This window comes from Zootoca vivipara, chromosome 16, assembly GCF_963506605.1.
Source record: "Zootoca vivipara chromosome 16, rZooViv1.1, whole genome shotgun sequence".
Classification (NCBI taxonomy): Eukaryota; Metazoa; Chordata; class Lepidosauria; order Squamata; family Lacertidae; genus Zootoca; species Zootoca vivipara.
In genome coordinates, this window is record NC_083291.1 from 17,936,377 (window position 1) to 17,951,786 (window position 15,410).

Genomic DNA, 15,410 nt, shown 5'->3' on the forward strand with positions numbered 1-15,410 from the left:
TTTACTTGTCGCTGACTTTTCTTTGACGGTTTTTTCTTGTCTTCATTTTTTTTTCTTTTGTAGGTTTTGTGTAATGATTTGTAATAATCAATAAAGCTTTTTTCTTTAAAAAAAAAAAGGAAAAGCAGGACTCCATTCAACAGGGAAGATTCAAAAATGCCTCACATTCCTCCTTCTGACTGCTTGGCAACAGTGCTAAGTGACCAAGCATCCTTCCTTATTAGGTTGAGTGTGATGTCATGATAAACTAAATCCATTTAATTAGTGAGTAAAATAAATTATTTAATTTATTAGCATTGTATTAACAGTGTATTGTAATGTTGTATAAATAATCTTTTCCCCTCCTCCTAGGGATGTTAAGAAATGGTTGTGGGTTTTTTGTTTCAGGTGATAAAATAACTTCAAGCTTGGAAGGCAAACCACATTTGTCAAAGGGGTCTTTGCACTGACTAAGCCACTATTTCACTGTTTACTATATTTCATTTCCAGGACCTCATCATCCTCTGAAATTCTTCCCAGGTCCTTTTTTTACTCAAGACATAAAATCAGAGATATGAAAAAATGGTTCCTTATCTCAGTCCTATTAGGAATCTGCTCTGCAATGCCGGTAACTAATACAATTTTACCTCAAAGTGTTGTCCGTCAAATTAATGTTTTGTTTTGTTACTAGTAGCATAGATTGTTATTTTGGAGACTTGACATGCACAGCGCTTTCCAGAGTAGTTGATCCTCTGGTTCTTTCTCATGCTGGAGGGAAATATAACATCATAAATCTCAAGATGGCTTCCAAGGCATTTTACAAATGGTTTGAATTTTATATGACAAAGGCCCAGTGTTGCTACAACCCTGCCGAGACTGGGTTTGGGCTTGATGACTGGCTCCTCACACAACCTCTTCCCCTATCCAGAGAAATCTTTCCCCTTCTTTTCTTCTCCCAACATTAACTTTAGTAAAGGTAAAGGCGCCCCTGACCATTAGGTCCAGTCGTGTCCGACTCTGGGGTTGTGGTGCTCATCTCGCTTTATAGGCCGAGGGAGCCGGCGTTTGTCCGCAGACAGCTTCCGGGTCATGTGGCCAGCATGACAAAGCTGCTTCTGGCGAACCAGAGCAGCTCACCCCGTTGCAGGGATTTGAACCGCCGACCTTCTGATCAGCAAGCCCTAGACTCTCTGGTTTAACCCACAGCGCCACCTGGGTCCCATAACATTAACTTTAGTTTTGCACAGAGGTGAATCTGTGGCCATTTTTAGATACCTAAGCCTCAATACAATATAAATTCCATGCAAAAGAGCAAGTCAGCAATGGCAAACGTGCTTCTCCCCTTTCTGAATACACTGTAGGTGATTAGCACCTTCCCTAATGCATGTGTTGCAAAGGGGGGGGGGAGATTCAATAGATATTTTGTTTGTCAGCAGATGCTTCTTCAACTGGGATACCTGGAATGGGTGGTATAAGCCTTGAGGTATTGAGATATATTCCCCCCCCCCCCACACACACACCTGCACTTCCAAGTATCTCCAAAATATCTGGAAGTCATTATGATAACCTTTAAGGAGAGCCGGTCCAATTAGCATCTTAAAACAGGCTTTTCTGAATGATGGTGTTTGCTGTTTTAAATCATTAATGCAGTAATGAATAATTAGCCAGGGCTGCAATGCTACAGCTGGTGAAAAGCTACCTGAATTGTCTTAGGAGGCTGTAAATGACATCCTCCAGCAGACAGGGAGATCTACAGACAGGCCTTGGCACAGAGAGCCCTGCAAGCACAGATGTTCCACTAGCAGTGGGGGTGGGAAAACCAAGGCAATTCTGGGGGCACATCAGGGTAGCCATGGATCATGGTGCCAACACTCCCTCATGCCCCTGGCACACCCACAGAATGATCCAGAACCAAAGGCAGCTTTAGCATAGATCAGACACCCCCAAACTTCGGCCCTCCAGATGTTTTGGACTACAGTTCCCATCATCCCTGACCACTGGTCCTCTTAACTAGGGATCATGGGAGTTGCAGGCCAAAACATCTGGAGGGCCGCAGTTTGGGGATGCCTGGTGTAGATCAACCAGAGGTACCATCATTGTTTCGGCTCTCTCCAGTATATTTTCCGTGATGCTTAGGAACAAATAAATTCTGTTGCATATGGGCTTTTATAACTAATTCACCACCCAGGACTGTACCTGTCATTTTTTACTCTATCACCTACAACAAACGATGGTTACAAGAGTTGATCTCAACATCACCTAAGAACTGGCATGCAGTACACACCTGTTGGGCTGCTGATATGCACAATCTGCTAGTGGAGGTTGGTGCACTAGGGCAAATGTGGCAGTGCCCCCAACAACCTTGGTCTGCCCCCTGCCAGCCCCTGCTTGCCTGCCTCCTTACAGACATCCAGTCCAGGGGGTGGCACTGGCTGTCAGCTTCTCTCCCCCCACCCCATCTTAGAATTGTCTTTGCAGATGTCAGCAGGGAAAAAATGGGGACCAAAGTAGAATTAGCTATCTCTGCCTGTCATATATTCTTTGGACCATTTGATAGATGAGAAGGATGAATTTTATGTATACAGTGGTGCCTCGGAAGTCGAACAAAATCTGTTCTGGAAGTCCATTCGACTTCCAAAAAATGTTCAGAAACCAAGGCGCGGCTTCCAATTGGCTGCAGGGAGCCCCGCAAGTCACGTTGGACGTTCGGGTTCCAAAGAACGTTTGGAAACCGGAGCGCTCACTTCCGGGTTTGCGGCATTTGGGAGCCAAAATGTTTGACTCACAAGGCGCTCAGGAACCAAGGTACGACTGTACTCTGTGTTAAGAGAGAAATATGAATTACCTTTAAATGCTCAATGGCAATATCTTCAGAAAAAGCATTTGCTAACTACCATTTACGGACCAACAGCTTTTACAACCTCAGAGACCCCAGAGATGTTAAAACAGCTGATTAATTCTTATGTAACAAGAAAAAAACACCTATTACCTTATAGAAATATTTATTAGCAGCAAACCAGTTCAATACACATATATTAAGGGAGGAGCGGAATAAAGAATTTGAAATCTCAGTCTTGGCCAAGCAGTGGGAAACTGTGTTAAGCTCTGTAACAGGGTTTCCCAAAAATGGATCTCCAGGTGTTTTTGGACTACAACTCCCATCATCCCTAGGTTTCAGAAGCAGATGTCAGGGATGATGGGAATTGTAGTCCAAAAACAGCTGGAGACCCAAGCTTGTGAAACCCTGTTCTATAACAAGGGTGTCTCTGGACCTTAAACAAAGACTCGTACAACCTGCATAGAAGAAAATTTGATAGATTTTCCACCACCCTTTTCCTCTCCTGGATGCTAATGCTTCAGGTCATCCAATGAAACTGTCCAGTAGGAGATTCTGAACAAATAAAAGAAAAGTGCTTCTATGCACAATGCATAAGCAACATGTGGGAATCGCTGCCACAATGGCCATTAGCTTGGATGGCTTTCAAAGAGGAAGTGACCATTTTAATACAGGATTGGTCTGCCAAGGGTTACTGGCTGCCACCTTCAGAGGCAATCTATTTCTGAATACCAATTGCTGGGCGCAAAAAAGTCGAGAAGGGCTGTGGTTTCATGCTGTGTTTGAGGGCTTCCCAAAAGAATCTGGCTGACTGCATTTGGAGACAGGATGTTGGCCTAGAGTGGATGTGTGTGACCTGGGGAGCTCCTTCCACAATAAGAAAGCTTCCACAATATCGGGGAGCTCCTTCCACAATAAGAAAGCTTCTCTTAGATGTGTTGTTACTTATATTCCAGGCACTATCTCTGGCATCAAAAGATAAGGACCTTGAGTTAAATACCAATTCTGAGTATCAATGGGCCGGTGGGGGCAATAAGAGGGAGAAGAATATTGCAAAGATAAAATGGTTGGTATTCATGTTGTGGGGGTTTTCATTTCTTTTCAGCGGATGAGACAATTGGCGGGACCGAACATGGCAAGTCCACTCCCGCAGGTAACTGCAGCTAACTACAGACACCCTCTTTGAAAAATTATCTTTCTAAGCGAATGTAACTGCAATAGAAAATACATGATGCAATTCTAGAATATTTTCCTATATGACAAACTACAAAAATAATAATAATCCATTGTTCCTTTGGCAATAGAAATCCAATTGTAATATCCTGCTTGCTCAGCAGATGTCTGCTTGCACAAATAAAACTTTCCTTTCCTCTGCGTATCTCCAAAAAGTTATCCGGAGGGATGGGGGATGCCTCTATAGTACATTTGCGGGGGCCCAAATCTTCATGGGGGAAGGAGAGGAAGGAGAATTCCTGTCCTATCTGCTGGTTACTGGTATGATGTTGGATCTTGTCTTAATATTCAACAGTCACATTGTGTTCAACATGTGTACAGCCTGTGTAACCAGACCAGGGCCGTCTTAAGCGCCCCTGGCGCCGTGGTGCGCCGGATCCTTCCGGCGCCCTCCCGCCCCGTTTCCCAGCGCGGCGGGCGGGCAGGCTTACACTGTAACTTTTGAAAAATCCTGTTGTACTCCTGAAAGAAAGGCTTTATGTTTTATTCATTGATACGGGTTTGTGTTGTTTGTATTTCTTTACTCATTTGTAAACTAACTTGAGGGTTCCTTGGGTACCCAAAGGCATAATCTTTGTAAATACCGGTACTTCTTTGTTCCACCTTTCTCTTCTGCCTCCATCTCTCTCTAACTACATATATGGCTATATTATCAAGCAGAAAAGAATTTGGTATGTCAACATAACAGAAATCAATAAGAAAACCCATTTCCAACTATTTATGATGCCACATTCTAACTCAAGTTTTTAAGAATGCTAAAATGTGAATTGGAACTACAGAATATCTGCATTGATTCCTGCCATTTCTTTAGTACGCTCATCCTTATAGCTACGCAGATCCGTTTAATACATTGTGGATGCACAATTTTCTTCCGTCACATTCATCTTACTATTGGATAAGGGGAGGACCTCAGCAACATGAAACTCAACAGGTAAGCTGTTCACTCTACAATACTTTTGGAAACTGTACTCGGTATAATGAGGATTAAAAATAAGGTGCTTCCAGGCCATTAGAATTTTGCGGGAGAGATTCAAGCACTTACTGGGACTTTAGGTTTGCGCAATTAAAGTGGATTAAAGCCTGAGTGCAAAACAAATCCTTTAAAAAACAAACAAACCCTGAGCTTTTTGTGGTTTGGAAAGCGATGGGGAAATGCATTGAAAAGTGTGAGGAGAATGAAATATTACCAGGAAGATGTGCAAAACAGTCTGCAAGCAAATCAGGATGGATGGAGGATGAATGTTCATTGTCAAATAACATATCGGAATGAATACTCAAGTCATAGTCTATTTTGGGCACAAAGATCAGGATCATAGTTGCCAAGTTATCCCTTTTTTAAAGGGATTTTCCCTTATGCTGAATAGGCTTCCTCGCGAGAAAAGGGAAAACTTGGCAGCTATGATCAGGATGAATGCTGAATAAACAAGGCATCTGGATGTGAGGCAATAGCTTTCATATCTTTTAAATGATGACAGCCAAACTGTTCCCCAAGATATTTGCTAGGAAGAATGGCAATCTTCTGTTTGCTGTCAGGGTACAGTATATATAGGGAGACAGCCCTCTTGGAACACATAAGGAATGATTAAGGATTGTGCTATATAGGCATTTAAAGAGATCATCTTTATTTCAGTACAACTCAGTCATTAGTATCGTTTGCTAATTATTTGACATCTTGAATACTAATGAAAGAACCTGAGATTTTGCAGGCAAGAGCCTAATACATTAGATACTTTTAAAAAATGCATGCACTACCTTTGGTATCGTGGACATAACTTGTTAATGACTATACCCTTTTTCCTTCTGGCTATTTGTCCTCCCCACGCCCCTCTCTACAGTATGAATACAGCATGCCTGTGCACCCTCCTCCACTGCCACCTCAGCAGACACCCATTCTGATTCAGCAGCCTGGACTGCCAGAGCAAGCTCTCCTCCAGCTCATGAATCTCAGTCCTACAAGGAAAGTCCAACTCCAGCAGTACGATATGCAGCCACCATTCCAGCAGAAACCATTTCGGCTGCCAGAGGGAAACCAGCCAGTTGTCCAACAGCAGCAACCGTCAGAGAGACAAACTCAGCAGGTCAGTTTTATAAACAGTTGACATCTAAGTCCCAAAGCCACTGGTACAGGTTTCAGAGACTCTGGTGCTTGAATCCTGGGCTCCAACCGCCCCCACCCCACCCCACCCCACCCCGATGATAGGTTCATTTTCCTACCAAAGGCCAGTTTCTGAAGATTTTGGAAGATTTTTCTTCCACAGAATTTCAAATTTCCATCCAATTCTGGTCAACTAAAACACTGTTGTAAAAGCATCCAGCCTCAACTGCAAGTTAGGATTAAGGCCTGTCTTTGCTTTTCTTCTTCACTTTGTGTCTCCTAACCTTATGTCTCTAATGTTTACTTGATAGGTACAGTTACCGGCTATACAAGAATACTCAGGGACATTAGGTCAGGCAGTAAGTATAGAATTTTATCACGTACTAACTGTACCCGGCCACGCATTGCTGTGGCTCCATCAGGGCCCCATGTATCTGGACAGATGTAGGATGTAACGATACCCCTCCCTCTGTTCCCCTGGTGGGTGATGTCATATTCCCCCCACGTGATGTCACCCCCCACTCCGAGACCTCTCTCTCTCTCCCCCTCACATACCGTCCGGGGAGGCTCTGTCCAGTGGATTCCGGTGGGTGGGAGCCTGGCTCTTGAGGCCCAGTATGTCTCTTGAGGTGGCGTGGATGGTGGTGGAGGGGTCCGGCCTGCCTCTCGCGCCGTCGGGGGAGGCGACGGAGGCGGCTGGGGCCTGGCCTGGGTCTCGGGGTCCGGCCTGGGTTTCGAGGTGGCATTGGAGGAGGCGGAGGTGGGTTCAGGGTATGGCCTGACTCTGGAGATGGAGCCGTTGGTGGTGTGGTAGGGATGGCAGGGCCCAGTCCGGCTCCCAGGGCGGTCTAGCTCTCAGTTGGTGGTGCGGTCTCCGGGCGGTCTGGATCTCGGTCTGCGGTGTGGCCTCCAGGGTGGCCTGGCTCCCGAGGTGGTCTGGCTCTCAATCGGCAGAGCAGCCTCCGGGTCAGCCTGGCTCCCGGATCGGCCCCGCTCCATCAGTTGTGGGGCCTGGGGGTCCAGCCTGGCTCTCGACGGCATGTGATTCTGCAGAGGCCTTGATGGGGAGTTAGGAGGGGGGGGCAGGATTATGGGGCTATTGCTACACAATGGAATCTGTTCCTTTGCTGTCCACTGGAGGGCGCTATGTTTTAAAGACAAATTCAGGTTTTTACCTGTCACAGGTGTGACATCTGTCAATCTAAGTGCATGCAAACACTCATATGACGTGCATGCAAATGACGTTGTGTCCAAATTTGAACGCAATCAATCAAGAAGTTTCAGAGAAAAGTGGAATTTAACAAACATGGACATTTTACATATATGAGAGTCTTGAAAAATTAACATTGAACTATATGCACAAATACTGTAAGCCGCACCTATAGTTCTTGGATACTTTTCTTGGGTACGTATTACAGTACTTGTTCTATATATTTTTTAGTTTTTTGCATTGCCTTGCATTTCACTGGATGTTTCTATGCTCCTTTCTCTTGCAAAGCTCTACCCAGGTTTACTTGGAACCCCACAAGATGCAGCCCAATAACCACAGCAAAGCTCTGTATGTTGGTTCTCAAAACAGAGTCAAGGGCGTAGCCAGGATCAAAACTAGGGGGGGGGGCCAAGCCATGATCATTCAGGGGCGGGGCCACAAAGTGGGAATGTGGGCGGGGCTACAGGGCCAGCTGGCCTGACGACATCGTGGTGGCGGCAGCGGCCACCTTGTGCTTCTGGGGCTGGCAACGGCGGCGGCTACCCTGCTTGGCTGGAGAGGACGGGAGGGTCGGGCAGGCAAGAGGGGGTGACAGGGTGGGCGAGGGCAAGGTAAGGCACGGCCGCAGTCACGACGGCTCCGAGGCGTTGCTGCATATCAGCATAATATTTCAACCATGTTGTGGGTTCAAGCCCCACCTTAGGAAAAAATTCCTGCATTGCAGGGGGTTGGACTAGATGACCCTTGTGGTCCCTTCCAACTACAATTCTATGATTCTATTGATATATTGCCATAGCATATGCATCATTCTGCTTTCTTGAATTGTCCTACTCCTAGGCATAGCAGCCAACTCCTAGAGGCCTAGGTGCCTCCCCCCCCCAAATACTAGTAAATACCGTATGTGAAAGAGCCATCCCCCCCATGTTGATGGGCTTTCTATGTGGGGCTTATCTGCCCCCCCCATATTTTATTAAGAATGGAAGAGGGAGGGAAGGAAGGAAGAAATAGAGAGAGGGATAACTCATATTTGTGGGTGCCTCTGGGTGATGCTGTGATGCTGGAACTCTGCAGCAAGAGGACGGGAGGGTCGGGCAGGCGAGAGGGGGTGGCAGGGAGGGTGAGGGCGAGGGAAGGCACGGCCGCAGTCACGACAGCTCCGAGGCGTTGCTGCTTATCAGCATAATATTTCAACCATGTTGTGGGTTCAAGCCCCACCTTGGGGGAAAAACCCTGCATTACCATAGCATATGCATCATTCTGCTTTCTTGAATTGTCCTACTCCTAGGCATAGCAGCCAAATCCTAGAGGCCTAGGTGCCTCTCCCCCCCCCCAATTACTGGTAAATACCGTATTTGAAAGAGTCACACACACACCCATTTTGATGGGCTTTCTATGTGGGGCTTATCTGCCCCCCCTTATTTTATTAAGGATGGAAGAGGGAGGGAAGGGAGGAATAATAGAGAGAGGGATACCTCATATTTGTGGGTGCCTCTGGGTGATGCTGTGAAGCTGGAACTCTGCAGCAAGAGGATGGGAGGGTCGGGCAGGGGAGAGGGGGTGGCAGGGCAGGCGAGGGCGAGGCAAGACAGGGCCGCAGTCTCGATGGCTCCGAGGCGTTGCTGCATATCAGCATAATATTTCAACCATGTTGTGGGTTCAAGCCCCACATTGGGGAAAAATTCCTGCATTGCAGGGGGTTGGACTAGATGACCCTTGTGGTCCCTTCCGACTACAATTCCATGATTCTATTGATATATTACCATAGCATATGCATGATTCTGCTTTCTTGAATTGTCCTAGGCATAGCAGCCAACTCCTAGAGGCCTAGGTGCCTCCCCCCCCCAAAAAGAAATTACTGGTAAATACTGTATTTTAAAGAGTCCTCCCCCCCCCATGTTGATGGGCTTTCTATGTGGGGCTTATCTGCCCCCCCAGTATTTTATTGAGGATGGAAGAGGGAGGAAAGGAAGGAAGAAATAGAGAGAGGGATAACTCACATTTGTGGGTGCCTCTGGGTGATGCTGTGATGCTAGAACTCTGCAGCAAGAGGAAGATACCGGTACATCTGTACAGGAGCCTTGTAAGCAGCTTTCTCTCTGCTTGATTTACAGCAGGCACGTCCAACAGGTAGATTGTGGTCTACCAGTAGATCACTGGATGTCTGTGGTAGATCACTGCTAGATCACTGGCACCCCTAAAAAAAGCTCACCCAAATTTTTCCTCCTCCCTAAAAAAAGCTGAACTATGACCTGAAGCCCTAAACAAAAATGGGCCTCCCTCCCTCCTAAAAGAAGCTCAACAATTTTGACCTAAACCCCCCAAAACAGGGCTTCCCTTCCTTAAAAAAACTCAACAGCTTTGACCTGAACCCCCCAAAAGGGGGTAGATCACTCCCAGTTTTTAACTCTGTGAGTAGATCAGAGTCTCTTGGGAGGTGGCCACCCCTGATTTACAGTATACAGATGCAGGAGGAGGGGCAGACTGGAACACCAATGCTTTTTATAAACATCACTGTGTCTATCAAAGCTACAGCCCCCCCCCTTCTTATTCACTTCCTTTTAGCCTTGCAGGGCCACCTTAGTCAAATTGAATCCTCTGCACCCTCATTAAATCGCCAATAGAACTGTTAATGCGATCCCTGAATGCCCATTAACAACTCCCACTGAATAACAATAGGGTGAATAGGGTGGACCTTGCCTGAAGGGATATTCTGCTCCATTGTCTTAACTGCTTAAGTACTGGTAGCCACTTTGCTTTATTTATTTGATGTGTTTTTGTTACAGCTGTGTTCCCGCCCCCAGCAAGTGGAGAGCTGCTCTTGCTAAAGCAAAGCCCTTTCCACTTCAGTTTTTGGAGGGGCAAAGTATTGGTTATGGTCTGTAAAATACAATAATTTTTTGCTTCTAGGGGGGGGGCAGCTGCCCCCTCCTGCCCCCCCCTGTCTACACCCATGAACAGAGTCATGCTGCCAACACACGGATTCCTATAGCTGAACTCTCTTAACATGCAATCCCAGTGGTGCACTTAGGTGCTTTCAGGCTCAGAACTTTGTGGTATTAAAGGGAAGGTGTGAGGCTCTTTAGACAGTAAGCCAACCCATACGATTCTTACTAGTAGGATTTATTGACTGATCTGGAGAAAAGCCATCAGCACAGTGAATCACGTAAAAATCATTGCAGTACCTTAATCTCACCCAGGAGAGGTGTTGGATTCTTCTTCCTTGGAGGTTTAAAGCAGAGGTTGTATAGCCATCTGTAATGTATGATCTAGTTAAGATTCCTACATTGCAGAAGTTTGGACTAAATGACCCTCAGGATCCTTTCCAACCCTACAATTCTATGATTCTATACTTGCTGCAAAGAGATGATGACTTAAGTCGACAATGTAGGTACTAATTATAAGAGCAAGAATTGGGAACCTGTGGCTCTTCAGATGTAGTTGGTTTACAACTCCCACCATCCCTGACTATTGACCATGTTGGCTAGACTGATGGGATTTGGAGTCCAGCAGCACCTGGAAACTCAAAGCTTCTCCATCCCTATCTTAGGGCATTTTGGTGAGACTACCATTGAGAACAGGATGCTGTTGGGCCTGTTGTCTGATTCTAAGCTCTTCACTGTTTTGCATGAAACAACAAAGAGTTCTGCCCCCGAAAGCAAAACTACTGCTAATTGGTTTTCTCCTTTGTCTAGATGCCACCCAGTTTGCATTACATGTCTTACATGGCCAACCAAGGAGTAAGTATGTTGCATTCATTTATAGGCAATGAAATCCTTATCATTATCATGCCAGGGAGACACCAAAATATTAAAGGAATATCTGGGGTGCAGTACATCTCTGTGTGCTCTGCGCACAGTATGAGAATGCTGGCAACACCAATATTGTTGTCACCCCAGTAGAAGCTGTGGCCAGCTAGCACCAGAACCAAAGGGCAAAGTGTATCTAAGCGCAGACCTTTCCCCGCACAGGAATGAATGGAGAAGGAACTCAGGGGTGCCACCCGAATGAGGGCAGAGCTTGCCCTTCCGCTACGGCCAATCCTCAGCACTCCCTTTCCTCCCCACCCAATGTTCTCCTTATCACAGCTTGATTACTTTGTCTCAAAAAGCTCAACAAGAGTATCTGAGACCTAACTTGCCACCCATCTACCCATCTCAACCCGTTCATCTGCATAGCCTCATCCTTTTTGTCACTCACACTAAAATATGACAAACAGATAGAATCAAGGAAGTGATTTTTCCTTATGCTGCTTGCAAAAGAATAATTCCATTCTAATTTAGCTATTCAAATGTGTGTGTGAGAGGGAGGGAGGGATGGAGCACACTTATGGAAATGATCTTAAACCGACTCCTGGAAGCTACACATTGCAATTTTTTAAATTTCAAAAGACAGGAAGAATTTTCAGTGAAGGAAAGCAAAACACTCCAGAGCTCATTAACTTGTTTATGATACACTAATGTTTCAAAGGGAAGGAAATAATATAAGCAGCAATGTGGACTTTTAAACCATGTAGATAGAAATGTTTTATGAAGTGCAATCAGATGGGTATAGTAATATGCTTTAAAATGAAGGGTGTTTTCCCACCGCTGTACGCGTATTGGCCTGGCATGATTTGGTCCTCATCTGCTGTTTGCTTACATGTTCCTTAGGTGCCTCCTGGCAGACTGGGAATAGTAAGCTCAGAAGAAATGCAGGTGAGTCATGATAAGTTGAAATATGCCTCCTTAATTAATGCATTAATTTACACTGTGAATGAATGAAAAAGCAAATTCTGTTTGCAAAGATACTTTATGCCAGCTTTCCCTCACCTGGTGCCACCCAGATCTTAATGGGCTCCAGCTCCCATCAGATCTTGTCTACATGGCCAGCGGTCAATGGCGTTGGGAGGTTTTACCCTAAAACATCTGGGGGACAGCTGGTTGGGGGATGGCTGTGTTATGCTATAAACATAGCTGTCAAGTTTTCCCTTTTCTCGCAAGGAAGCCTATTCAGCATAAGGGAATTTCCCTTAAAAAGGGGGGAGAACTTGACAGCTATGGCTATAAACATTAAAAGCTAAGTATTGTAATAGTTACCATTCAAGGGACTCTATGAAATGTAGCAATGGCATTCAGAGTTGCTAAGGGACGTTTCCCAGTTACCTCACACAAAAATTGACAGTACAGTGGTACCTCGGTTTATGAACACAATTGGTTCCGGAAGTCTGTTCATAAACTGAAGCGTTCATAAACTGAAGCGAACTTTCCCATTGAAAGTAATGGAAAGTGGATTAATCCGTTCCAGACGGGTCTGCGGAGTACTTAAACTGAAGCGTTCATAAACTGAAGCATGGGTGTAATTGGTTCCGGAAGTCTGTTCATAAACTGAAGCGTTCATAAACTGAAGCAAACTTTCCCATTGAAAGTAATGGAAAATGAATTAATCCGTTCCAGATGGGTCCGCAGCGTTCATAAACCGAAAATTCATAAACCGAGGTGTTCATAAACCGAGGTTCCACTGTACTTGGAGAGGTCCTTGCCCTCCAACTGGTATAATGCTGATTACAGGATTGTAATGTCAGCAGGTCTCCATAATTCTCCTACATGGCTAGATAAGTATCACAGTACAGGTTCACCAATATTGAGTGATGTATACAGTTTACTGCTGAGGCTGGAAGAGAAATATTTGGGAGAAACAAATATATAGCAGGGTTTCTTTTTCTTTTTTTAAGCCTGTCAGTGCCAAGGAGGGTTAAAAAAAGAAAAGCTTGGCCTTCGAATAAGAATACAAAGATACAAAACATTTTCCCTCAATTAAAAGAAACTACTCCAATTTGAACCAGTAAGTGATCCCCAACACTAAAATCTTACATTAGACTCTAATTCACCAGGAAGTTGATAAATTCAAGCTGAGAATGTTCCATTAAACACACACCTGGCATCAGAAATGCCAGCCCTATTATTATTATTATTATTATTACCCCGCCCTTCCCAGTCAAGACCGGGCTCAGGGCGGCTAACAGCAAAAATATCAACGCAAGTATAAAAGAAACAATTCAATTAAAATGCAGATTAATACAATGTTAAAATTCAATTTTAAAAGTAGAAATCTACAAGTAAGATAAAACCATTAGAAGATAAAACCTTAGGGGAGGGTAACCCCGGGGTCAGACTGCGTCAGTCCAAAGTCCAAGCGGAACAGCTCTGTCTTGCAGGCCCTATGAAAAGATGACAAATCCCGCAGGGCCCTAGTCTCCTGAGAGAGAGCGTTCCACCAGGTCGGGGCCAGTACTGAGAAGGCCCTGGTCCTGGTCGAGGCCAGCCTAACCACCTTGTGACTCGGGATCTCCAGTATGTTATTATTTGTGGACCTTAATGTCCTCTGCAGGGCATACTGGGAGAGGTGGTCCCGTAGGTACGAGGGTCCTACTCCCTTCTCATTCCAAAACATTCTAGAGCAAATGTTTCAGCACTGAAGTCACAGCCCCCACTAGTAACAGACAATGATGTGGAGCAGGAAAACATGCATTGGTTCAGCTTGCTCGACACCTCTCTCCTCCCCTGGCACAAGCAGGAGCAACAAGCCATGCTCCCTGGTTTAGCCTTTCATCTGAACCAGGGACTGTTCTCTTGTTTCACTCAAGCCACAATCTCCAGTTTGGGTGTAACACTAAGCCAGGGTTTGTGCAAGGCAAGGAGTGAAGTGAGAGTCCTCTGCACATTCACAATGAACTACGGTAACTATAGCTTACAGAAATGTGAAAATACGGCTGAGATTGTGGATATTGGAAAAGATCTGCTAAGTGCTATTGGAGTGGGCAGGGGCAGAGATTTAAGAAATGGTTTTCATAACACTAAGCCAGGGGTTGTGCAAGGCAAGGAGTGAAGTGAGAGTCCTCTGCACATTCACAATGAACTACGGTAACTATAGCTTACAATAATGTGAAAATACGGCTGAGACTGTGGATATTGGAAAAGCTCTGCTAAGTGCTATTGGAGTGGGCAAGGGCAGAGATTTAAGACACGGTTTTCATTTCATGGACATGTAGCACTGCTTCCTTCCTCCTAATATTACTGGGAGGATGACACCAGTGGTATAAATGGAAACACCAGCGCAAATGGTTAGAGCATAGTGTTGATAATACCAAGGCTGCAAGTTTGATCCCCATATGGGAAAGCTACATACCGTATTCCTGCATTACAGGGCATTGGACTAGATGACCCTCAGGGTCCCTTCAAACTCTATGATTCTATGAAATATCTTAGCTGAGATTCTAACTTTGGCGAAATCCACATTTGTTTTTCATAGCAGGGTAAAACTTAGCAATGGGGATTTATGGCAATCGTGGTAATGAGACACACTGCAACTTTTCTCTCTCCCCTCCCCCCCCCAGGGTGGTGGATTTGGCGCACCAGCCTATCACGCACCAGGCCCAAACCTGTTTGCCATGAATGCTGGATATGGAAACATGCAACCAAACCTCGGTGGGCCAGGTGATTACACAGTTGAAGACGACCAGCTTGGAATAACAGAACAGCCTGAAGTTCAAGGAGGAGCCAACGCAGGTGCCAACCCTTCAGGCAAGGGGAGCAATATCATCCCCCTAGATGGCAGCCAGGGTGGTGCCTTGCCAAATGCCAACAGCCACCTGCTAAACCCCGCGGGCCAGAGCAAAGGACCAGCAGGTGTACCCCAGGCCACAGCAGTCCCTCCGGCAGCTGAAGGGCTCCCTGGCAGCTTCGTGCCTTTTAATGCTGACGCTGCCATGCCTTTGGATCCCACCATGTTCCCCGACACCGTATCCACAGCCAATGCAGGAAATGAAGCTGGTTACCCACAAGTAGGTCAAGATATGTGGCATTTCCAAGAGCCTTGAGTGCCCTTAAGGAATGCATTGCCCACAAGTGCCCTTCAGGTATTTCCTGTGCTTGATGCATTGGCTTAGGAGGACTGTTAATCTTCTGCACAACGAGCACCAAAGCATTAAATGTGCTAATCAATGTATGCAGCTTGTGGCAGTGATGGCGTAATCCCCCCCCCCCAAATGTCTTACATTTCACGTCTGGAAAAGCAACGGA

The 15,410-nt window shown here is 45.6% G+C and overlaps 1 protein-coding gene across 1 annotated transcript; it reads left to right on the forward strand.

Moving 5' to 3' along the window:
• Positions 1 to 497: 497 nt before the first annotated feature.
• Positions 498 to 15,208, forward strand: AMBN (ameloblastin). Its single transcript, XM_060268944.1, is given in 10 exon segments — positions 498 to 632; positions 1,416 to 1,462; positions 3,921 to 3,968; positions 4,860 to 4,979; positions 5,884 to 6,126; positions 6,461 to 6,502; positions 7,642 to 7,701; positions 11,046 to 11,090; positions 12,003 to 12,047; positions 14,726 to 15,208. Coding segments are annotated over 10 exon segments (1,212 nt in total). The 5' UTR covers positions 498 to 553.
• The last annotated feature ends 202 nt before the right edge of the window (positions 15,209 to 15,410 follow it).